This window comes from Saimiri boliviensis, chromosome 3 (assembly GCF_048565385.1).
Source record: "Saimiri boliviensis isolate mSaiBol1 chromosome 3, mSaiBol1.pri, whole genome shotgun sequence".
Taxonomy (NCBI): Eukaryota; Metazoa; Chordata; class Mammalia; order Primates; family Cebidae; genus Saimiri; species Saimiri boliviensis.
This window is the reverse complement of record NC_133451.1, coordinates 39,443,569-39,468,501: the sequence shown is the minus strand read 5'-3', so window position 1 is coordinate 39,468,501 and position 24,933 is coordinate 39,443,569. Positions and strand designations below refer to the sequence as shown.

Genomic DNA, 24,933 nt, shown 5'->3' with positions numbered 1-24,933 from the left:
TTAAACAGTAAGATATATAGTTGTATCTTATTCTATTTAATGACAATTTCTGTTGCCATGATGAAAAATCAGACCCAGAAATGATAATATCAATTTTTGGTAGGCAATTGATAATACATTCAAGACGAAATTTAATATAATTAACATAGTGCTACAATATATTTTAATTGTGCATCAGAAATGATTTACCAAAGTTTGATTCCTGTGTGCTATTTGAAATGACTTGTAGATTTTGTTGCGTTGCCTGATCTTTGAATAGAATCAGAAATTTACGGGTTTCTTCAACAATAGGTATCGCTTGAATTCAACAGTTTTGCCTCTTCTTCTGAATTATTTAGATGGAAATTTACTCACAGTCTTTTTTATAACAGTGCTTGGCATAAAAGATAGGAAGGGAGAGAAGATTATGTCCAGTCTATTGAGGATCCTGGAAGCTCCCCCAGTGAGAGACACCTCACTGTGAAAGGACCCCTGAGCTACACACACCTGGCACTTGGGAATTTCCTGCGCTTCCTACTTAACCTCAGTCATGTTACAAAAACTCATGTCATTCCCTGTTCAAAGAACAGCTTGATATTTAAGAAAAAATCACCCTTGACCGTGATTGAGAAAGTCGCAACTACAACTGTGTGGATGCTGAAGAGCAGTCTCAGTTGGCGGGAGATGCCGGGATCGTTTGCCTTTTGGCTAATGAGCTGCCTGCTAAGGCAACGAGTGTTTCCTTCCCTGCAGGAGAAACTTGCAGCTTTAAGTCCAGCCTGAAAGTTCACAGGAGTGAGACAAGTTCTGACAGCTGTCACCAAGTCGCTCACTGGATCTTCTCAAGCAGAGCAGCACTGATCTGTTGAAGTCTCTGAAATCTGCTTTGCTGACTCCTACGTTACTGTTTCTCACTTGTCTGAATTATCTGAAAGTAGTATCACACTTAGAAGAGCCCTAAGTGACCAAAAGAATGAGTACTTTGTGTAGAGATGTGAGATGTGGAACTTTCAAAATACTAGACTGAAAAAAAATCAACTGCTCTTTGGCCCATATAAAAAATGCAAGACTGTCAAAGCCAAGGCCGCGAAGGCCTAAGTAGGGAGGAAGGTGTGTCGTCTTTAGGCTTCTCCCCTTTCCTGGCTAGTGAGGGTGTGGGGAGACAGGTGGGCACAAGTGCCTTGGGTGCAACCCAACGACAGTAAAAATGTTGAGCTGGCACCTGAGATCTGAACCCTTGAGGACTTGAAAATGGCATAAACACTGGAGGCAGAACAATCTCGACGGGTTTCAAAGCAACCATTCTGTCTTCTGGCCGAGGTCTCATGAAGTGTGCCTGCCGTTCACGCAGTCTAGAGGGACATGTGCTTTTCATAAATGTAGGCACTGTAGGATGGGGGGCCAGCTTGTTGGGTTTTCTGGTCTGTGAAGAAGCCCCCACTTGAGCAGTATTCTTCTGGGGAAGAGGTGGTTTTGTCTCTGATAGATTAGCACTGGCTTTAGTTTCTCGATTCAGGAACTCTGCAATTTTCATTTGGATGCTGTTATCAGTAGTGGCAGCTTTTGTCAACGACGTTTTTGATTTTTTCTTCTTCTTCTCCCGTTTTGATGATTTACCCAGCTCAATCCCCTCCAGCAAACCCTTGGCTGCAGCTCGGGCCAAAACATCTTTCACAGACACTGTCTCAGAAGGGTCCCGCTGCAATTAAAGAAGCACTTATTAAATGTGGGAATTAGCTATTATTGTGTCTCTTGCAAGTATTTATCAATGTGTCAGTAAAAGTAAAAAGACACTCTTATTATACTAAGAGAAATAAGAAATGGTTTTTAGGCCTTAGTCCTCAATCTCATAAGCCTCAGCAAATGCCTTTTATCCCCCTTAGTGACTTTAACAGCACTTTTTTTTTTAACTTAAAAACTTCCCCACTTATGAACCTGATAACTGATAGAAAAAAAGAATCACACAGCTTTTTTTTTTTTTTTTTTTTTTTTTTTGAGGTGGAGTCTCACTTTGTTACCGAGGCTGGAGTGCAGTGGTGCGATCTCGGCCCGCTGCAGCCTCCACCTCCTGAGTTCAAGTGAGTCTCCTGCCTTAGCCTCCCGAGTAGCTGGGATTACAGGTGTGTGCCACCACACCTACCTAATTTTTGTATTTTTAGTAGCGACACAGTTTCTCCATGTTGGCCAGGCTGGCCTCAAACTCCTGACCTCAGGTGATCCACCCATCTCAGCCTCCCTAAATTCTGGGATTACAGGCATCAGCACCCCCCCCACCGCCCAGCTGCTTGTTTCTTACATGTGAGGGAAGATGTACTAGATGTTGATAAAACGCTTGGAGAGGTCGAGGGTGGCAGCCAGGCAGAAGAGGAACACTAGGGGGAAGTATAAAGAACAGAGCTCATCTGCCACACAGCAGTCATTCTGGCTCCTGCCCTTTAGCTGTTTATAAAATGCAAACACATCCTTACAGAATATGCACAGTTCCCGGCTTCCTCTTATGAGGCTTTGTAGTTTAATTCCAAAGTATGACATGGATTAGGATTTTTTTTCCTTACCTCCCTTGTTAAAATAGAAATAAAACAACCATTGGTAATTTCAGATGGTTCCATTCTGAAAAATTTATCAGTAGACAGTTGAATTTCCTTTAAGGAGCACAGTGGAAGAACGGGAGGGCTGAGCCTGCAGTAGACAGGAACAAGCATTCAACAGTTAGAATGGCCTCTTTGCCAAAAGAGAAAGAGAGTAAATTGCAGCTAAACTTTTTTTCTAGCCTATTTTACCAATCATTTAAATAGAAATTATAATCAAGAATAAAATTCTGAAGCAGGCTTCCTCTAAATACTAATAAGTTAAAAGCTCTAATAGTTCATATTAGTTCATAATTTATTATAAATCACAGATTCTCCATCTTTTAACCAACTATGCCAAGAATAAATGTTTAACAAACTAAAAACTTACCTTCCCAAAATCACTAATATATTAGTAAAAGGTTTCCATTATCAAAGCAGGTAAATATGTATAGTAATCACAAAGTTATCCAAAATTTCCTATATTTCTACCATTTTAAAAATACAAAGAAGAAAACATCTTCTTTTGAGTACCTTTTGCATAATTACAATATAAAAATAAAACCTATCACTTTAATTACATTCTTCTTCCCAGTCACTTTTTGAGGATTAATAGATGAGTCACATAGTGTTCAAGAAAGTACATAACAAAGACTTTGTGTCAGAAAAATCTTGAATCACTAACAGGTTTAAAATGAAATTTTGGGTTTTATGTTTAGTATTGAATTTATCATTTATTAGTAAGTGGTTCATTCATGAATAATAAATGATTCTATTTCCAAGCTTTTATTATTAAAATTTTTGTTTTTGTTTTTTTGAGACAGAGTTTCACTCTTTTTTTTTTTTTTTTTTTTTTTTTGAGACGGAGTTTCGCTCTTATTACCCAGGCTGGAGTGCAATGGCGCGATCTCGGCTCACTGCAACCTCCGCCTCCTGGGTTCAGGCAATTCTCCTGCCTCAGCCTCCTGAGTAGCTGGGATTATAGGCACGCGCCACCATGCCCCGCTAATTTTTTGCACTTTTAGTAGAGACGGGGTTTCACCATGTGGACCAGGATGGTCTTGATCTCTTGACCTCATGATCCACCCGCCTCGGCCTCCCAAAGTGCTGGGATTACAGGATTGAGCCACCGCACCCAGCCTATTAAAATATTTTTAATAAGTCAAAGCAACTAAACACTGTTCTATATGAATTAAACCATCAGGAAATCTTTTATTAATCATTGTGTCCTGGCCGGGTGCGGTGGCTCACTCCTGTAATCCAGCACTTTGGGAGGCTGAGGCAGGCAGATCACTTGAGGTCAGGAGTTCAAGATCAGCCTGGCCAACATAGTGAAACCCCATCTCTATTAAAAATACAAAAATTCAGCCGGGTGTGGTGGCTTACACCTGTAATCCCAGCATTTTGGGATGCCGAGGCAGGTGGATGGATCACCTGCGGTCAGGAGTTTGAGACCAGCCTGACTAACAGGATGAAACCCTTTCTCTGCTAAAAAATACAAAAAAATTGCCAGGTATGGTGGCAGACATCTGTAATTCCAGATACTTGGGAGGCTGTGGCAGGAGAATCACTTGAAGCTGGGAGGTTCAAGCCAAGATTGCACCATTGCACTCCAGCCTGGGTGACAAGAATGAAATTCTGCCTCAGGAAAAAAAAAAAAAAAAAAGCCAAGTGTTGTGGTGGGCACCTTTAATCTCAGCTACTTGAGAGTATGAGGCAGGAAAATCACTTGAACCCAGGAGGTCGAGGTTGCAGTCAGCTAAGATCGCACCACTATACTCCAGCCTGGGTGACAGTGAGATTCTGTCTTAAAATATTAATAATAGTGTCCATGTGATGCAGCTACAAGCCAAAGAACACCGGGGGTAGCCAGCGACCATCACAAGCTGGGAGACAGCAGGGGACAGACCTCTCCAGCACAGGCCCCAGGAGGAATCCACCCTGCCAGCACCTTGCCAATGCCTTGGTTTAGGACTCCCAGCCTCTGGAACTATGAGAGAATAAAAGTGTTATTATAAGCCACCAAGTTTGGGAGAATTTCTTTCAGCAGCCCAGGAAACTAACACACATGGCAAATGGGATTTTGCAGATGTAGGATAGGTCCCACATTCCACATTCGTTACCCTTAAGATATGGCTATTATAAGGCCGGGCGTGGTGGCTCAAGCCTGTAATCCCAGCACTTTGGGAGGCCGAGGCGGGTGGATCACGAGGTCAAGAGATCGAGACCATCCTGGTCAACATGGTGAAACCCCGTCTCTACTAAAAATACAAAAAATTAGCTGGGCATGGTGGCACGTGCCTGTAATCCCAGCTACTCAGGAGGCTGAGGCAGGAGAATTGCTTGAACCCAGGAGGCGGAGGTTGCGGTGAGCCGAAATCGCGCCATTGCACTCCAGCCTGGGTAACAAGAGCGAAACTCCGTCTCAAAAAAAAAAAAAAAAAAAAAAAAAAAAAAAGATATGGCTATTATCTGGATGGATCTGACCTAACCAGGTGACCTTTGAAATCGGGGTCTAGAGGTCAGAGATGGAAGAAGTCAGAGATTCAAAACACAAGATGCTACGACGGCTACTGCAGGTGCACAGATTGGGGGACCCTTGGGACAAAGAATGCAAGTGGCCTCTAGGAGTGGAGAGCAGTCAGGTGACAGCCAGCAAGGAGATGAGGACCTCAGTCTCACAAACACAAGCGTGGGTTTTGAAGCAGACTGTTCCCAGAGCCTCCAGAGAATTCAGCCTAGCTCATATACTGAGCAGGGAACCTGGTTGTGCCATGCCAGACATATCTGACTTATGTAATAGGTGTTTTTAGCCACTAAGTTTCAGGTAATTTCTTAAACAGACATGGAAAATGAACACACAATGGCTTGCCCTATGTGAGGAAGCAATGCCAGACTGCAGATGGCAGGCAGTGGAAGACGGAGCAAGAGGACAGAGAAGTGAGCTTGCTGCCATGGATAACACCACGAAGGCTGGAAAACCCACCAGAGGACTATGTTGAGAGGAAGGTTCCAAAAGTACACCCACTGTCAAGCAACATGGAATGGCCTGGTGAGAGGCACTAGTGGCTTTCCTCTGCAGCCCATGGCTGACAGTAGGGGATGCTGTGACAGAAATGGGCTCACTGACAGCAATGAAAATAATAGGATCCTGAAACAACAGAGATCAGGTGAGCAAATTAACCATCAGAAGCCAGGCATGTGCACATATTGACGATCATAATGAGTACTAGGACCAGAGTAGCAATCTAATCACTCTCACGCACTGCTCACCTTCCTGCCCTCCACCCTTACTAGGAAACAGAAAATCAAAACACAACCTGGACCTCAAGCTCTAAGACTGTTCACTATTATTAAAGATTAAATGTAAATCACCACACATTAAAGTGTCAGATGAGAACATCTGATCATATCATTAAATGCTGCAAAGGCTTTTCATAAATCTAGGCAACCATTAGTGATTTTGAAAATCTTATTGTGCTATTGGCTTAAGTATAGACATATAAATCAATGGATAGAACGAGAATAGAATGAGAATCCAGAAATAAGCCCATACATTTATGATTAGTGGGTTTTCTATTTTCTTTCTTTTATTTTTAGACAGGTTCTTGCTCTGTCTCCCAATCACAGCTCACTACAGCCTTGACCTGAGTAGCTCAGCCTTCTGAGTAGCTGGGACTACAGGTAGGCACCTCCACACCTGGCTGATTTTTTGGTGGAGATGGGGTCTCTCTATGTTGCCCAGGCTGGGATTAACTGATTTTCAACAAGGGTGCCAAGACCATTCAATAGGAAAGAATAATCTTTTCCACAAATGTTGCTGGGAGAACTGGATAGCCACATGCAAATGAAAGAAGTTGGACCCCTAACTCAAACCATATACAGAAATTAGTGGTGATTGTTTTACAACTTCATGAATGCATTAATATTTTAAGAGCACTGAATTGTACACTTTAAAATGGTGAATTGCATAGTATGTGAATTACATCTCAAAAGGCCTATTAAAATAGGAATAGTTACCTATACATAATGTATATCTATAATATATGCACACACATCCATGTGGTTGATATTCAGCTGGTACACGCTGGTGTGGCTGTATCAGCAATAAAAATATCTAAATTTCTGGGCTTATGCCTATTTGCTGCCCCAGCTCTCTAAGCGCCCCTCCAGACCATCATATAATAAAAAGGGACCAAGAGGTTACACCTAGCTCATCAAGGGACCACCAGGGCCCTGCTTCAACCCCTTAATGGGCTATTTTAGAACTTAGAAGCGGCGAGATATAGAAAGAAAATTGTTAACCATTTCATTATGCATCTTTGGATTATGGGTGGGGCTTCTGTAATAAAAAATAATAAAATTTGAGAAGAAAACCACTTAAAATGATAGTAGTTATAGTATTGTCATATTAGTATAGAAATAGCCAAACATCAATGGAATAGAACTACAAATCCACACAGAAGTATATATGGGCTTAAAGCATTCTTTTCATTTTTTTTATTTCTATTTTTTGAGATGGAGTCTCACTCTGTTGCCCAGGCTGGAATGCAGTGGCATCATCTTGGCTCACTGCAGCCTCCACCTCCTGGGATCAAGCCATTATCCTGCCTCAACCCGAGTACCTGCGACTACAGATGCACACTGCCACACCAGGCTAATTTTTGTATGTTTAGTAGAGACATGGTTTCACCATGTTGGCCAGGATGGTCTTTATCTCACCTCATGATCTGTCTGCCTCAGCCTCCCAAAGTGCTGGGATTATAAGCTAAAGCGTATTTTTAAAAGATGGCATTTTAAATCAACAGGGAACAGGGGTCAAGGAAAGATTATTTGGGGAAAAAATAAACCTTGATCCATACTTGACTCTTTTACCAAAATAAACAGCAGAAAAATAAATTATTTAAATATAAAAAAGATGAAATTACAAAAGTACTAAAAAAAACTGATAAAAGCATTCATAAGCTAGGAATTCACATAATACAAAATGTAGAATCCATAAGGAAAACATTGAGACAAATGTCTACACAGAAATTACTGTAAAGCAATTACTTTCTCTTTTTTTTTCTTTTTTTTTTAGACAGAGTTTTACTCTGTCACCCAGGCTGGAGTGCAGTGCAGTGACTCAATCTCGGCTAACCACAGCCTCAACCTCTTGGGCTCAAGCAATCTTCCCACTTCAACTTTCTGAGTAGCTGGGACTACAGGAGTGCACCACCACACGTGGCCAATTTTTTTATTTTTTTGTAGAGATGGAGTTTCACCACGTTGCCCGGGCTGGTCTTGAAAACTTGAGCTCAAATGATCCACCCACCTCAGCCTCCCAAAGTGCCCGGGATTACAGGCATGAGCCACCATGCTCAACCTATAAAGCAAATTTTTAATTCAAGTTTTTATTTAAAAATAAAAAGTTACACAATCTGAAAAATATCTGTAATTCATATGAAAACAGCAACTCTTCATAATATGTAATAAGACACGTGAAGAGAAAAAAAGGAAAATCCAGTTGAAAAAAGTGGAAAAGTTTATGAACATGCAATTTATAAATAAATAAAAACAACTGAAAATTGTTGTACATTTATTATATGCCAGATACTGTTATATGTTAATATATTTAATCCCCACAAGGATCTAATGACTAGGTAATATCATTAACTGTATTTCACAGCCACCTCTCCATTCACAATACCCTTCTCCCACTTAACAAAAAAGGTATAACTGTCACTGCCTTGTTATGGTACATTGTCCTGGGATGTTAACATCTCCAGGGTGCTAACAAAGGCACAATTCAAGAATGTGGCCCTCTTCTCCCATGGCGTGCAGAGTTTAGGTCAGAAGTCTTTAAGAGGGTATCACACTCAGCACACCTCCCTTCCTTCCTCCCTCGTTCCCTCCCTTTCTCCTTTCCTCTCTCTCCTACACTCGCTTCCTCCCTCCCTCCCTTTCCCTTTCTTATTTCTATATATCTATCTTAGAATTCAAATTCAGAAGAAAATCAGAATATTAATGTTTATTTGAATTAAAGTCAGACTTTTTCTGACAAGGTAAATTTAGTTTTGACAATGAGAATTAGTTATATAAAATAGGTAACAAATTTAACATTTTCCCATAAATCAAATAAGATAAATAAATCTGCAGGTCCAAACATTAAACAGAAATATATTTAAAACAAATATGCAATATAATATTCCAGAAATAATATATTTTGCAGCTATTTAAACTTATGATGTGAATGTTAGACATTAACTCTAAAATAAAGAACAAAATACATAGTTATTCAAAAATGTTTAGGGGCCAGGCACGGCGGCTCATGCCTGTAATCCCAGCACTTTGGGAGGCCAGGGTGGGTGGATCACTTGAGGTCAGGATTTTGAGACCAGGCTGGCCAACATGGTGAAACTGTCTCTACAAAAAAAAAAATAGAAAAATGAGCCAGGTGTGGTGGTGCACTCCTGTAATCTCCTATTAAAAATACAAAAATTAGCCGGGTGTGGTGGCACATGCCTGTAATCCCAGCTACTTGGGAAGCTCAGGCAAGAGAATGGCTTGAACCCAGGAGGCGGAGGTTGCAGTGAGTTGAAATTGCAGCACTGTACTCCAGCCTGGGCAACAGAACAAGACTCCATCTCGAAAAAAAAAAAATAATCAGGATTGTTTGAGCAAAAGTTTGACAAACACTGCTCTGGAATCCCTCCTTTTAACCATCACATTACACTGACCAGTCAGTAAAGAGGAAGCATGCTCAACCTCAGTAATAGAGAAATGAAAATACAATCAGTAATGAAATCTCATGTTTCATCTCACAGGTGAGTTAAGATTTTAAGTCTGATGAAGCTCAGCATTTGTGAAGCTGTGGGAAAACAGGTTTATAAGAGTGAATGTTTTGGTAGTAATTTGACAATACCAATTAAAACTTAAAATATTCACATTCTATGGTGGAAAAATCTAGAAGACTACAAATTGTTAAGAACAATTATTAATAAGAGGATGGAATTTAGAAAAAAGGCCTTATTTTTAAGCTGTACTTCTGTAATGTGAAATTTTTACAATAGGGGACCAAAAAAGGTACAAATTTGCAAATTTTATCATGACAGCTGAAGTCCAAAATGAGCTGAATATTTCTGGGACATTAAAAAGAAATATAAGCACCGGGCGCGGTGGCTCAAGCCTGTAATCCCAGCACTTTGGGACGCCGAGGCAGGTAGATCACAAGGTCAAGAGATCGAGACCATCCTGGTCAACATGGTGAAACCCTGTCTCTACTAAAAATACAAAAAACATTATCTCGGCATAGTGGTGCGTGCCTGTAATCCCAGCTACTCAGGAAGTTGAGGAAGGAGAATTGCCTGAACCCAGGAGGTGGAGGTTGCAGTGAGCCGAGATCGTGCCATTGCACTCCAGCCTGGGTAACATGAGTGAAACTCCGTCTCAAAAAAAAAAAGAAAAAGAAAAGAAATGTAAGCAACAGGTAGGCGATGAGATTAAAAGACATGTAATATTGCTTTCAACTCTAAATTCTACCACTTTGGGGTAATAGGAAGTGATTCTTAGAGACTATCTAGTATATTTCCCTGGGCAACGCATAATTTGACAACATCCCCAACAAGTAATTATAACCCTCTTCAATATATACTCTCCAGTTTGAGCTCAAACCTCAAACCAATCAGAATTATGGATTGTGTCTTTATATTTAAACCTGTGCCTTTTATGCCATATTATAGATTAATCATTAATCATGGCTTGCCTAAAACAAAATCAATATTCCTCCACATTTGCCATATCACATTCTTTTTTTTTTTTTTTTTTTTTTTTTTTTTTTTTTTTTTTTTTTTTTTTTTTTTTGAGACGGAGTTTCGCTCTTGTTACCCAGGCTGGAGTGCAATGGCACGATCTCGGCTCACCGCAACCTCCGCCTCCTGGGTTCAGGCAATTCTCCTGCCTCAGCCTCCTGAGTACCTGGGATTATAGGCACGCGCCACCATGCCCAGCTAATTTTTTGTATTTTTAGTAGAGATGGGGTTTCACCATGTTGACCAGGTTGGTCTCGATCTCTCGACCTCGTATCACATTCTTTTTTAAAAAGACACACAGGGTTTCATGATGTTGCCCAGGCTGGTCTTGAATACCTGAGGTCAAGCTATGTGCCCAGCTTGGCCTCTTAAAGTGCTGGGAATACAGATGTGAGCCACCATGCCAGGCCAGCCATATCATATTCCTAAAAATCTTATTCCTAGCAAACCAAGAGGTACACATTCCACATTCACCAATTTGATTGCATACCTTCAGTAATACCCTTTGCCAATGGATGATGATTTTGCTAATGCTATGTTGAGGAGCTCTCAGAGCATGAGGTTGGCTCTCAGCTACCAAAAGGAGCTACTAAATAAGGAAAGTCAGCAAGAAAGAAAATAGAAGTGTGATTATGTCCACTTGTGAAATGGGCAAAGGAAAAATATCACTTTAAAGGGAGGGAGCAGACAATATGCATATTAAGAATTATAGGAGCCAGGTGTGCTGGCTCACTCATGCCTGTAATCCCAGCACTTTGGGAAACCGAGGCAGGCAGATCACTTGAGGCCAGCAGTTCGGGACCAGCCCGGGCAACATAGTAAAACCTCATCTCTACTAAAAATACAAAAAATGGCTGGGCATGGTGGTGTGTGCCTGTAATCTCAGCTACTCGGGAGGCTGAGGCATGAGAATCACTTGAACCTGGGAAGGGGAGGGGGCAGTGAGCAGAGATCACACCATTGCACTCCAGCCTGGGCGACAGAGTGAGACTCCATCTCAAAAAATAAAAAATAAATAAAATAAATAAAAATAGAAGAGAAGTTCACTACAGGAGAAATAAGTAAAAAAATCAAAGTGAGGTTTAAAATAATCTTATTCATTGTCATGACCTGAAAGAACTAATTAGTGTCATCTATTCCTGAGATATACTCTTATCTTGATGTCCACAGTTCACACTGCAGTGTTAATGCTCCTTCTCTCTACCTCTAGTTGATTGCAGCATTTTCTCCAGAAGCTATTAAAATTCTCTGGGTTATATCCTGGTGGGTACCAAAGGCTAAAATGGCTTAATAAATGTATACTCTTTCAGATAATAAACCAAATTTTCTATTTTCTAAGAATATTTTATATACTTTTTATTATACTAAGGCATGCATGTCTCTAAAATGGGGACCATAAATTTGGATCCACTTATCCAGAAATCAATGAAGTCAAAACCAACATGCCTTTAGCTTTAATAATAACAAAAACATAGATGTCCATGACAAGTGTTAAACAAACAAAAAATAACAAAAACAACAAAAGTCTTTCGATGTATAAGAAAATGCTCATGTCAAGCTGTTGAAAAGGGTTCTATAGGGCGTGGGGCACAGTGGCTCACGCCTGTGAGCAAATCCCAGCAATTTGGGAGGCCGAGGCGGGTGGATCACTTGAGGTCAGGCGTTTGAGACCAGCCTGGCCAATATGGTGAAACCCTGTCTCTACTAAAAATACAAAAATTAGCCAGCTGTGGTGGCACATGCCTGTAATCCCAGCTACTTGGGAGGCTGAGGCAGGAGAATTGTTCAAACCCAGGAGGCAGAGGTTGCAGTGAGCCGAGATCATGCCACTGCACTCCAGTACGGATGACAGAGTGAGACTCCATCTCAAAAAAAAAAAAAGAAAAAGAAAAAGGCCCTATGGAATCTATGTTAAATTTATAAGAAGTTAGGCTATTTTATCATACTAAAATATAATTGTAAAAACTAGAATGTCTTTATATAACTTAGAAAATCATATTTTTCATTTAAAAAATGTTTATTTGAGTTTAGAAGAGTCCTTCCTTTTCTTACCTATAAGGTTGTACTTTATTCCCAAGGTCTTGAAATTCCAGTGCTTTCTTAACAACAGCTTCATTTTCTTCTGGATAAACTGAACATGTGCAGTAAACAACTGCTTGAGCTTTAGTAACTATATTAGAAGAAGATGCAATGACTGTAACAACCCCATTACAATCCTATACAGATATGCTATGTTTCCAAACATCTATTTGATACTAATACCACATGGTTTTGATGAGAATGATTTCCCCAGATGCTTGAGTGGCTCCCCTTTAAAGCAAAAGCTTGTCTTAGAAATTTAGCCTGTAGCTAGGAAGTAAAGTCAATCTAACTGGACTGTATGGTAGGGGAACATTCAATAAAAAATGAGGCCAACTTAGCTATAAACACAAAGAAATAAATCGTGCAGGTTACCATGAACTTGATACTTCCAGCCATTCTTCTACAAGCACCTAAATAGTTTAGTAGACTCTAGAAACAGACAGACTTAGATGTGAATCCTAATTCTGTCACTTACTCATCTATGAACCTGGGCAAATTACTTAAAGTCTTACATTTTTCATCCGTAAAATGAAGTAATACTACCATGTGCAACACTTATTCAGCACCTACCAGCTGCCAGGCAGCTGTTCTAGGCTTTGGGATACATCAGTGAACAACATAAACCAAAATCCATGCCCCTGTGGAGCTTACTTCTAGTAGAGGAGAAAGATAGTAAGAAAGAGATAAATACAAAAACTGTATAGTACTGTTGGGTGATCAATGCTACGGAGAAAAGCAGAGCAGGGGTGAGAGATAAAGCTCCAGGAGAAATACTGTGAAATAGAGCAGTGAGAGAAAGCATTATGGAGATGGCAAACTGTGGGTAAACTAAGGAACCAGCCACGGAGCTATGTAGAGAAAAGCATTCTAAAGTAAAGGAACAGCAAGGGTAAAGGCCTGAAGTCAACATGGTGCTGGGATGTTCAAGGAAAGTGAAGGGGCCGATTTGATCACAGCAGAGGGAATGAAGAGAGTAGTGAGATTCAAGGTCAAAAAGCATGGTCTGAGCATCAGATAGTACAGGGACTTGTGGGCCACCAGAAGGAATTAGATTTTTTTACTCGGGTTATGATGGGAAGCCCCATGTCTTAACAAGATCACTCAAATTGCTGTGTTCGGAATAGACTGTAGAGGGCGGGGCAGAGGCTGGTGGAGAAATTAGGAGGTCATTACAGTAATCCAAGTGTGAGGTGATGGTGATTTGGACATCGTGGTAGTGGTGGAGGTAGCTAAATATATTCTGGATAAAAGTTGAATATAGAACCTATCTCATACACTGACAGACTGGCTGTGGGCATGAAAGAGAAGTCATGGATAATGCTAACGTTTTTAGCCTAAGTGAGTAGAAAACTAAAACTATCATTAACTGAAATGGCAGTACTGAGGGAGGAACAGGTATGGCAGGAGGAAGATCAGGGCTTCCATCTTGGACACGTCAGCTTTGAGATGCCTGAGTCCCTAAGTGGAGATGTCAAGAAGGCAGCTGGAGATACAAGCTGAGTTTCAAGAGGAGGTTTAGATTGAAAATATAGATGTGGAAGTTGCATAGACGTGTTTAAAATGAGACTGGAAAAAATCACCAAGGGAGTAAGTATAGCCAGAAAAAAAATCTAAAGCATGGGCTGTGTACGCTCCCATGTTAAATAGGGTGTTGAGACAGAGAGGGCCCAGTAAGGGAGACTGAGAAGGGGAAGACAGAGGGAAGGCCTGGAAGATGGTGCACTGGAAGACAAGTGACGTAAGTGTGTGAAGGGAGAGGAAGTGACCGCTTATGTCAACTGCCACAGACAGATCAAGGTAGACGAGGGCTGGGAACTGACGCCACAGCATGGGGCTCACTGGTGATCCTCACAGGACCATTTCAGTTTAGTGGCAGGAGTGAACGTGGATGGTAATGGGCCTCAAAAAAGGAGGAGAGGAAAGACTGACACACTGTTCCCAGGGGAAAGGCAAGTTACAGGAATTTTTTACAAAGGGGGAAGACATTCAAAGAAGCTAAATTAGAGGGAATTTTTGTGGATGAGGGACTATAAATTCTAGAGAGCACAGAGTGAGAGATGTGGACAAAGGGTTATGAAGAGAGTTATGGAGACCAGAGTACAGGAGATGACGAATGACCTGGAGTCGGGGCTGCCTGAGTTAATTGTAATTCATAGGTATAAAGGATATAAGGAGACATGTTTCTTATGATTTGGTTTATTTATATTCTTTTTAGAGGTGGGGTCTTGCTCTGTTGCTCCAGCTGGAGTGCAGTGAGGTGATCATGGCTCACTGCAACCTCCAACTTCTGGGCTCAAGCGATCCTCCCACCTCATCCTCTAAGTAGCCTACATGCCCTGATGCCTAGATAACTTTTTTTATTTTTTGTAGAGGCAGGGTCTCACTATGTTGTCCAGGTTGGTTCAAACTCCTGGCCTCAAGTGATCCTCCCATGCTGGCCTCCCAAAGTGCTGTGATTTCAGACATGAGCCACGATGCCCAGCCCACTTATAATTTTTTTTTTTTTTTGAGACTGAGTCTCCAGGCTGCAGTGCAGTGGTGCAATCTCAGCTCACTACAAGTGATTCTCATATCTCAGCCTCCCAGGTAGCTGGGACTACAGGCATGTGCCAATATGCCCAGCTAATGTTCGTATTTTTAGTAGAGATGGGGTCTCACCATGTTGTCTAGTCTGGCCTCAAGTGATCTGCCCAGCTTGGTCTCTCAACGTACTGGGATTACAGGCATAAGCTACCACGCCTGGCCCCAACTTATGATTTTAAGTCGAGAGTAGTGGCAACGCTGTGAGTCTTAAAGGGTAAGGGAATTAGGGGTGCCCGGACCCCTTATTGCTCTGGTCAAAGACAGCACGGAAGCTAAGGAAGAAGATTTGGTGATTATTAAATAAAATAATATATATATAAAGTAAGTAGCAGGTGCCTGGCATATAATAAGTAATCAATAAGTGCTTAAATATTTAAAAAATTATTTTCACAACTAACAAGAGGACTGAGCACAGTTATCTTTTGTTTTTTTGTTATTTTTTATTTTTATTTGTTTTTACTCTAATCCCATGACAGATTACATAATTATCTTTTATGTGGTTCATTTCGAATGGGGCTTTTAGTCAGTTCTAACAAAATTTACAGTCAAACCCCTGATTACACACTTAACTACCTAAGATAGTATGGTCTTACGGGAAAATTAAATACAACTTGTTTTGACTTACGGTATGTCTTCCAGTAATATTACCTGCCATAGTCTCAAGAGTTGCCAATTTTTTGTTCATTTGGCGTCACAGAAGAGCTTACATGACATTAAAATCCCTTTGCTTTTCATATTCTTCCTGAAGCTTTTTTAAGCTTTAAATATCCAATTAAAATGCATCAAATAAAAGGTTTATTATTTACCAAATTCCTGATCTTCCCATCAACTCATTTCCTAGATCATATTCATATCATGTTCAAATGAATATCTATTAGCAGTATAAACTAAAAGAAAAGGCCTCCTCTGTGCTTTCTTTTACATATTTATTTTTTGCTTTTACTCCTGGCAAGCTGTGACCTCTGTGATTTCTATTAGGCCTTATTTCTACCTCATATGTGTTTATATATTTATTTACTGAATTATCTATACCCATAGATCTATACCCATAATATGGATAGGGTCTATGCCCATATCCATTTATCTTTTTTTTTTTTTTTGAGACAGAGTTTCACTCTTGTTACCCAGGCTGGAGTGCAATCGTGCAATCTCAGCTCACCGCAACCTCCGCCTCCTGGGTTCAAGCAATTCTCCTGCCTCAGCCTCCTGAGTAGCTGGGATTACAGGCACGGGCCACCATCCCCAGCTAATTTTTTGTATTTTTAGTAGAGACGGGGTTTCACCATGTTGACCAGCATGGTCTCGATCTCTTGACCTCGTGATCCACCCACCTCGGCCTCCCAAAGTGCTGGGATTACAGGCATGAGCCACCACACCCGGCTGCATATCCATTTATCTTTAAGCCTTTGCAGGTCAGGATTTGCTAACACTGAAACACCTTACATACAGCTTAATGCCCTACCCAAAGTAGGTACTTTATAAATATATACTGAATTAGCAAAAGCTTATTAATTTCTCAGAGACATCTAGATTACTGTGTGCATATGAGGAAAGGCAGTGGTACTCAAAATCTAAATGAAGTGATTAAAGCAATGATATAAATTACTCAAAGTGCCACCTTGTTACTCAGACTTCAAATCAATAGATCTAGGCTTTATCTACAATTGCACCTCTCTGTTCTCTACTTAGCACTGAGAGAAATAAGAGTTTGACTAAAATTTGGACTACAGAAGAGTTGTTAGGGGTAGGCACAATGAAAACAGAAAAACTACATCAAGTAAGAAATCAAAGAGAAGAAACAGGAAAGCTGAAAACTACAATTATAAATGCACATAATTATTTCACTTCAGCATTATGAAATTGGTAAATTATGCTTGCTAACCTGTTTATTATAGTAAAACATATATTCTAAAAACAGATTAAATTGGTAAAGATAAATATTTTGTTATTTGAAGACAGTAAGACTGATGTTCTGGAAAACTGGCTCGTGGCTCACACTTCATTGCTTGATTATAATAGATGGTGAAAGACTAATATTTCTAAAATGTACACCGTATTTTAACAAAATAGTGACCTTGACAAACTTACATTTCATTGCATGTGTTAGCTGTTCATACTGCTGTTGAGCAAGAATGTGAAGTTTGTCCTCTGATATGCCTCCTTGAGAGTGATCTCTAAGGAATTCTGTATCTGAATTTTAAAAAGAAATGCTTTTAAATATAGCACCATTAAAAACTTTTTACATTTTGTTATCATCACAAGTTTTCAGTCATTTTGCCTACCAATAAAAGTTTTTCATGGAAAATATCTATTAAAACTAAATAGATGATATTAAAATGTTGACTTAAAAATAACAATAAAGTTAATTCCGTTTGACTTTATTATTGCTTTTCAAAAGGAATATTGAAAATATTTAATATTATTTTTCTCCAAGTTCCCATGAGATAGTCATCCAAGTAGTCATTTAAGTCATTTAGATACAGAAGAGAAGATACAATCAGTCTAGAGACTAATATTGGAAAGAGAAAATAAGGTTTATTTTCCAAAATAAAAACTAATGGGCTATAGTCAGATCTGGGAACACACGAAGATACGGTTAAAATACAAACTTTCCAAAAGAAGCTTTGGAAGAAAAAATTGAGAAAAGCAAATGTATGCCTTCATAACAGATTAAGCAATAATGTCTTACAATTTTTAGTTTTTGAAAAATAATGCAAACATATTTATTGATAATATTAATGAAGATATACTGAATGCTACTTCGTGTAAATTATCTCAACAACTCCTTGAAGCATCACCATCCCTGTTAACATTGAGATAATTGTTTAAACATACATTAAACAACTTGTCTAAGGTTATACAGCTACTAAGTAGACAGCCAGGATTCTAACTCAGAAATCTGACCAGAGGGCCCCAACTTCTAAACTCTGTATTCAACTGCTCTCGAGAACTCCCTAGAGTAGGGCAGCCAATTATTTATACCATGTATGTGGCTGTTGCCCATTCCAGTAATATAACTAAAGGTTAATTAAACTCCATTTCTTCCCAACTTAGTTTTACATTTCACGGGGGATTGTTTGTTTTTTGTTATTGTTGTTGTTGCTGTTTTTTTGAGATAGGCTCTTACTCTGTTGTCCCGGCTGGAGTGCAGTGGTGCAGTCTCAGCTCACTGCAACCTCTGCCTCCTGGGTTCAAGTGATTTTGTGCCTCAGCCTCCTGAGTAGCTGGGACTACAGACATGTGCCACTATGCCCAGCTAATTTTTGTATTTTTAGAAGAGATGCAGTTTCACCATGTTGGCCAGGCTGGTCTCAAAATCCTGGCCTCAACTGATCTACCCACCTCAGCCTCCAAAGTGGAGGGATTACAGGTGTGAGCCAGTGTGCCTGGCTTATATTTCACATTTTTAATCTCTATTCTAAAACTATTCATTACTTTGTAAAGGACTATTACAAAGTATTATACTCTAAAGCCATGTCATCCAATTCTTTAATTCTATCTTAAAATAATCCCAAGTTGTTAGCAAGGACCAACTTCATATATTCCTCAATGGTTCTAATATTTTTCAATGTTAAAATGTTTTTACCAGCCTGGCCAACATGGTGAAACTCCATCTCTACTAAAAATACAAAAATTAGCCAGGCGTGGTGGCAGGCATCTGTAATCCCAACTATTCAGGAGGCTGAGGCAAGAGAATTGCTTGAACCTGGGAGGCAGAGGTTGCAGTGAGCCAAGAAAGCGCCATTGCACTCCAGCTGAGCAACATAGCAAGACTCTGTCTCAAAAAAAAAAAAAAGGTGTTTAAAACTAATTTCTTATTGATCCATTCTACCTTGTATCTAAGTTTAATAAAATAATCTTTTGGATTCACCCCCACTAGTTTCTGACCAACGTTCCCACCATAGGTCAGCAGCTACTTATATGCTCCGGCTTTTAGCTCCTCAGAGCCCAGGTTTCTTCAAAAGCCCACCTTACTTCAGGATACGCCTACTTCTTAGCTTATCCTATTATCTCATCAAGGTTTTCAAAACATTACAGTACCTAGAAAATGTTTTCCTTTCCCCCTTTCCTCGTTTGTATTTTCCTTCGGGCTTTTCTCCCGTGGCCTTTATTTTATTTTATTTATATTTGAGACAGAGTCTTGCTCTGTTGCCCAGGCTGGAGTGCAGTGGCACCATCTTGGCTCACTGAAACCTCCACCTCCCTGGTTCAAGCGATTCTCCTGCCTCAGCCTCCTGAGTAGCTGGGATTAGAGGTGCATGCCACCATGCCCGGCTCTTTTGTATTTTTAGCAGAGACAGGGTTTCACCATGTTAGCCAGGCTGGTCTCAAATTACTGACCTCAAGAGATCCACCCGCCTCAGCCTCCCAAAGTACTGGGATTACAGGCATGAGTCACTGCACCTGGCTGCCTTTAGTTTATTTTTAATATGTGTTTTTTTCTCTGGATTTCCACATCAAAATGGCCCAGGATAAGGCCAGAGTCTCACAGTTCTGGGCTCTAGTTCTCTTGACAGCTCTTATTAGAGCTGCTATTTCTTCCCCTTTTTTTTCTTCCCCCTTTTCTTTCAGTGTTTACTAATTGATATTTGATTATTTCTTGAAGTTCATCTGGAAATTTTCTCAGTCTACTTACCATCTGAATTGATTATTCTCTGTTTAAGTCTCTCTGGAAAGAAATTTTCTACAGCAAGTCAAAATTCCATGTGGTACAGTTTAAACTCAGTTAAAGACAGTGTCATTTAGTGGAAAGAAGAGGTGCTAACTGACCTGAATTTGAATCCCAGCTTCCCTACTTACTAGCTACATGACCATAAGCAACTTGTTTAATTTTTCTACGTCTTAGTTTTTTTCCTCTACAATTATAAGAACACTATCCTCAAAAAGTTATTGTGACTACTAAGTGACAGTATGTGAACACTACCTAGAACATTGCCTGGGACACTGTTGTATTCAATAAATATTAGCCCCCTTCTCTCCATTTCTCTTCCTCCTCTTTCTGTCCTTGCTAGAAACAGAAAACAGTTACTATATTCTGAATGTTGGTGGAGTGTCTTCTTTTTCTAATATTCTAATTAACCTTGTCCAAGCCTTTCAGTATAAGTAAGGGGTAAGAATAAGTTTCATATAATTTGAAGCAATATAATGTGATTAAGAGAGTCATTAAAAGTGCCAGTCTCAGAGCCAGACTAGTTGTATTTGAATCCAAGCTCTGACACTTACTAGCCCAATGATCCTAGGAGACTTCATTAACTTCTCTGAGCCTCGGATTCCTTATTTGTAAACCAGAGATAACAAGTTACTACTACTTCACAGAATTCTTGTGAAGACTTTCACAAGAAATAATCTTGGAAATAATCCAGGAAAAGTGTCATGCCCAGGGCCTTACATCTAAGTGCTCAACAAATGTTAGTGTTAAATAATAATTCCTTAAAATGTATTTAAAAGCCAATAAAATTAAATGTAAATGCTTCTGTATTTAGTCTGAGATGTTCATTTTATAAAGCAAACATCCTGGAGATTAAAATACCTTTGTGTTTGAAATACTCTGATTATGATTTAATTAGGATCATGTTTAGAACATAAGCTCTAGAGTCAAACAGATCTAAATTTGAATCCTAGTTCTGTCTCTAGTTGTTTGACCTGAGATAAATGAATCAATCTTTGAATCTCAGTATTTTCATCTATATAGAGTGTTGGTAAATTTTGACACTTACATCAAGAGCTCTGGTATATTCAAATAGCATACTGGCCAGTATCTTTTCTGATTGTCTACTTGTTCCAATTATTAAATATTTTGATTATCATCCTGGTCTATTTCCCACAGGATTAGTGTAAGGATTAAATGAGTAACAGAGGTAAAGGAATTTACACATAGTAAGTACTTTATATATGGTAGCTATTATTTATTAATCAGATATATTAGACATGCTATTTTAACAATTTTAAATAGTTTTATATTTTAAACTGTCAATTAATTTCAATAATTTAGAAATTAAAACAAGTACCTTCATGTTCATTTAAGATAAATTCTACTGGATTACTAACACCCAGTCCTGAACAACGAGGTAGCAGCAAAATCACTTTAACTTTCTGTAACCTGTGATCCTTTGATTCAATGTTAATAAATAGCTCACGAAGTATTTCAATATCTGGGGAAAAAACACAGAAAAATTAATGTAAAATATTAATGAAAAATCTTAATGCAGTATTTGATTGTATCTATTTCTTCCACATTTTAAAAACCTCAATCTCACAAAAATTCATTTTAATGTAGTTAGAAAAGAGGGCTATTCTTCTCTGATATCTACCCAAAGTTAATACAGGAATCCTATTAATAGAATGCTTTCTCCTTCACCTGAAATGATTTTGAAATTTAAAATTAAATTTCTCATTTGGAACTGCAGGATATAGTAGGGAAGAAATGGACTTCAGAGACAGAAAAATGTGACTCCCAACTTCATTATTTACTAGCTATGCGTTTTAATCTCCCTAAGCCTCCATTTTCTTCTTCATAAAATGGGATAGCTACTTCATATAACCGTGGTGAAGACTGAGATAAAGTAGCTAAGCTCAGCGTGGGCGTCTATTCTATAGCAAGGGCTCACTCCTGTAATCCCAGCACTTTGAGGCCAAAGCGTGTGGATCACCTGAGGTCAGGAGTTCAAGACCAGCCTTACCAACATGGTGGAACCCTGTCTCTACTAAAAATACAAAAAAATTGGCCAGGCATGGTGGCACGCACCTGTAATCCCAGCTACTTGGGAAGCTGAGGCAGGAGAATCACTTGGACCTGGGAGGCAGAGGTTGCAGGGAGCTGAGATCGTGCCATTGCACTCCAGCCTGGGCAACAAGAGTGAAACTCCGTCTAAAAAAAAAAAAATCCAAAATGTACTGGGATTTCCTAGTTACATTCTTTTTAAACTTATTTCTGGCTTGATTCCACTATGGTTGAAAAACATTATGGGCTAAGTGTGGTGGCTCATGCCTCCAATCCCAGCACTTTGGGAAGCTGAGGTAGGAGGATCGCTTGAGGCCAGTAGTCTGAAACCAGCTTGGGTAACATAGTGCAGCCTTGTCTCTACCAAAAAAAAAAAAAAAAAAAAAAAAAAGCTGAGAGTGGTAGCATGTGCTTGTAATTGCAGCTACTTGGGATGCTGAAGTGGGAGGACTGCTTGCACCCAGGAGGTCAAGCTGTAGTGAGCCAGGATAATACCACTGCACTCCAGCCTGGGTGACAGTAAGACCCAGTCTCTAAAATAACAACTACTACTACTTTGTATGATTTCAGTTATCTGAAAGTCACTGAAACTTGCTTCCTGGCCCAACATATAGTAACTTTTGGTATTTATGTGTGCTAGGCAGTTACTAGGTATAGTGTTCTACACATGTTAGTTTGGTTAAGCTGCTGATCATGTTGCTTCCATCTTCTATATCCTTACTTATCTTACTAATTTGTTTTCAATTTGAGAGAAGTCCGCTAAAATCTCTCACTAAGATAAATTGTCCAGTTTTTGGTTCTCAGTTAATTTTTTTAAGAGTACAATATTTTTTATTCACTGATAAACTAAATCCAATTTCTTGGCATTTCTCATGTATACTTCCTTTATTTTATTAGTAAGCAAAGCCCTGTAAGGGAAGCCTTTACCTAGTCCTCCAACTCTGATTCATCTTCACCTTGATTAATCTGGAAGTAACGAAGTTCCTAAGTCTCCCTGTCAGATGCAACCACTCGAAGCCAATCCTGAAGATTGTTCTTCTTAAGGTATTTTTTAGTAAGGTATTTCAAACACCTTTTCGAGAACTGTTTCTCAGAAACAACTGTGATTTTATTCTTGAAGCATTCAATGTAAACAACATTCCCAAGATTTCCAGTTTTGCCATTAACTTTAAACTTCTCCTGTAGAAACTGTTCCTATTTTAAAACAGAAAAAATGCAAAACTGGGGAAGAACCCTAGATATTCACTAGGGAAGGTACCAAAATTTCCAGAATCAAAAATTCCATCTTCTACTGGATGAGTAAGATCCAAATTAAACTTCCAGGTTGACCTCTTGGGCTTCTTGCCTTTCTGCAGCACCTTTCTTGCCTTGCAAGTCAGCCGTGTAAACAGAGAGATTTTCTTAAGGTTTAAGTATACAATTCAGGGGTTCTTTTAGTATATTCACCAAGCTGTGTAACCATCACTATTGTCAAATACTGCAACACTTTCTTCACTCCCAGAAGAAACTCTGTACCCATTAGTAGTCATTCTCCATTCACCCTTTCTTCCAGCTCATCACAACTGCTGATCTACTACTCTCTGTCTCCATGGATTTGCCTATTTGGCATATTGCCCTCTTCCTCCAAAATGTAGAAATGAGGACTTTTTTGTTTGGCTTTCTTCACTTAGCATAATATTTTAAGATTTATCCATCTTGGGGCCGGATGCAGTGGCTCAAGCCCGTAATCCCAGCACTTTGTTGACCATCCTGGCCAACAAGGTGAAACCCCATCTCTAATAAAATACAAAAAGTTAGCTGGGCATGGTGGTGCGTGCCTGTAATCCCAGCTACTCAGGAGGCTGAGGCAGGAGAGTTGTCTGAACCCAGGAGGCAGAGGTTGCGGTGAGCCGAGATCACGCCATTGCACTCCTGCCTGAGTAACAAGAGCAAAACTCCAACTCAAAAAAAAAAAAAAAAAGAAAGAAAAAAAAAAAAAAAAAGATTTATCCATCTTGCACCATTAGGATTTCATTCTTTTTTATGGCCAAATACTGTTCCATTCTATGGATATACCACATTTTTAATCCACTCATCATCTGATAGACATTTGGACTATCTCCACTTTTTAGCTATTATAAATAACATTGCTATGAACATTCACATGCAAGCTTTTGTGTGAATATATGTTTTCAATTCTCTTGAGTATGGACATAAAGGTGGAATTCCTAAGTCATATAGTAACTCTATGTTTAACATTTTGGGATTCTGCTAAACTGTTTTCCAAAGTAGCTGCACCATTTTATGTTCCTATCAGCAATTTTTCCACATTCTTGCTTACACATTATTTTCCTGTTTTTTTTTTACTATAGCCATACTAGTGGGTTCGAAGCGGTATTTTGTTATGGTTTTAATTTGCAGGTCCCTAATGATTAATGATGTTGAGTATCTTTTCAGATGAGCTCACTGGTCATTTGCAGATCTTCATTGGAGAAATATCTATCTACTCAGATCTTTTGCCCTAAGTTGGGCTATTTGTCTTTTTATTGTTGAGTTGTTTATAATATATTCTGGATACAAATCCCTTTTCAGATAGATGATTTGCAAAATAATTTCTCCGGTTCTGTAGGTTATTACTATTATTATTATTTTTCTGAAATGGGAATCTTGCTGTTGCCCAGGCTGGAGTGCGGTGGCCCAATCTTGGCTGACTGCAACCTCCGCCTTCTGGGTTCAAGTGATTCTCCTGCCTCAGCCTCCCAAGTAGCTGGGATTACAAGTGTGTGCCACCACATCCAGCTAATTTTTGCATTTTTAGTAGAGATGGGGTTTTGCCATGTTGGCCAGGCTGGTCTTGAACTCCTGACTTCAGGTGATCCATCAGCTTTGGCCTCTCAAAGTGCTGAGATTACAGGTGTGAGCCACCACACCTGGCCAGTCTTTTCAGCTCTTTGATAGTAACTTTGAAGCACAAACGTTTTCAATTTTGATGAAGTCCAATTTATTTTTTTTTCTTCCTTGTGCTTTTGGTGTCATATCTAAATAACCATTACTAAATCCAAGCTCATGAAGACTTACCTGTGTTTCCTTATAAGAATTTTAGCTCTAACACTTATATTTTTGATCCATTTTAATTTTTGTACATAATTTGAGATATGCAACCAATTTTATTCTTTTCCGAGTACGTATCCAGTTGTCTCAGCACCACTTGTTGAAAAGACTATTCATTTCC

The 24,933-nt window shown here is 39.4% G+C and overlaps 1 protein-coding gene across 4 annotated transcripts in view; it reads right to left on the bottom strand.

The window, feature by feature from the left end:
• Nucleotides 1–24,933, bottom strand: part of NSUN7 (NOP2/Sun RNA methyltransferase family member 7) — a 50,923-nt gene continuing 25,990 nt past the window's right edge. For 3 of the 4 annotated variants that reach the window (XM_074396059.1, XM_039468523.2, XM_074396060.1), the window contains exons 8-12: nt 21,010–21,153; nt 17,090–17,191; nt 12,389–12,506; nt 2,535–2,658; nt 2–1,678 (exon numbers count right to left, since the gene is read on the bottom strand). In XM_074396059.1, coding sequence (XP_074252160.1) covers nt 1,052–1,678; nt 2,535–2,658; nt 12,389–12,506; nt 17,090–17,191; nt 21,010–21,153 — 1,115 coding nt within the window. In that variant the 3' untranslated portion in view covers nt 2–1,051. Of the gene's footprint in view, nt 1,679–2,534; nt 2,659–12,388; nt 12,507–17,089; nt 17,192–21,009; nt 21,154–24,933 lie in introns of all 4 variants that reach the window. The other variant, XM_074396062.1, reaches the window with a different exon arrangement.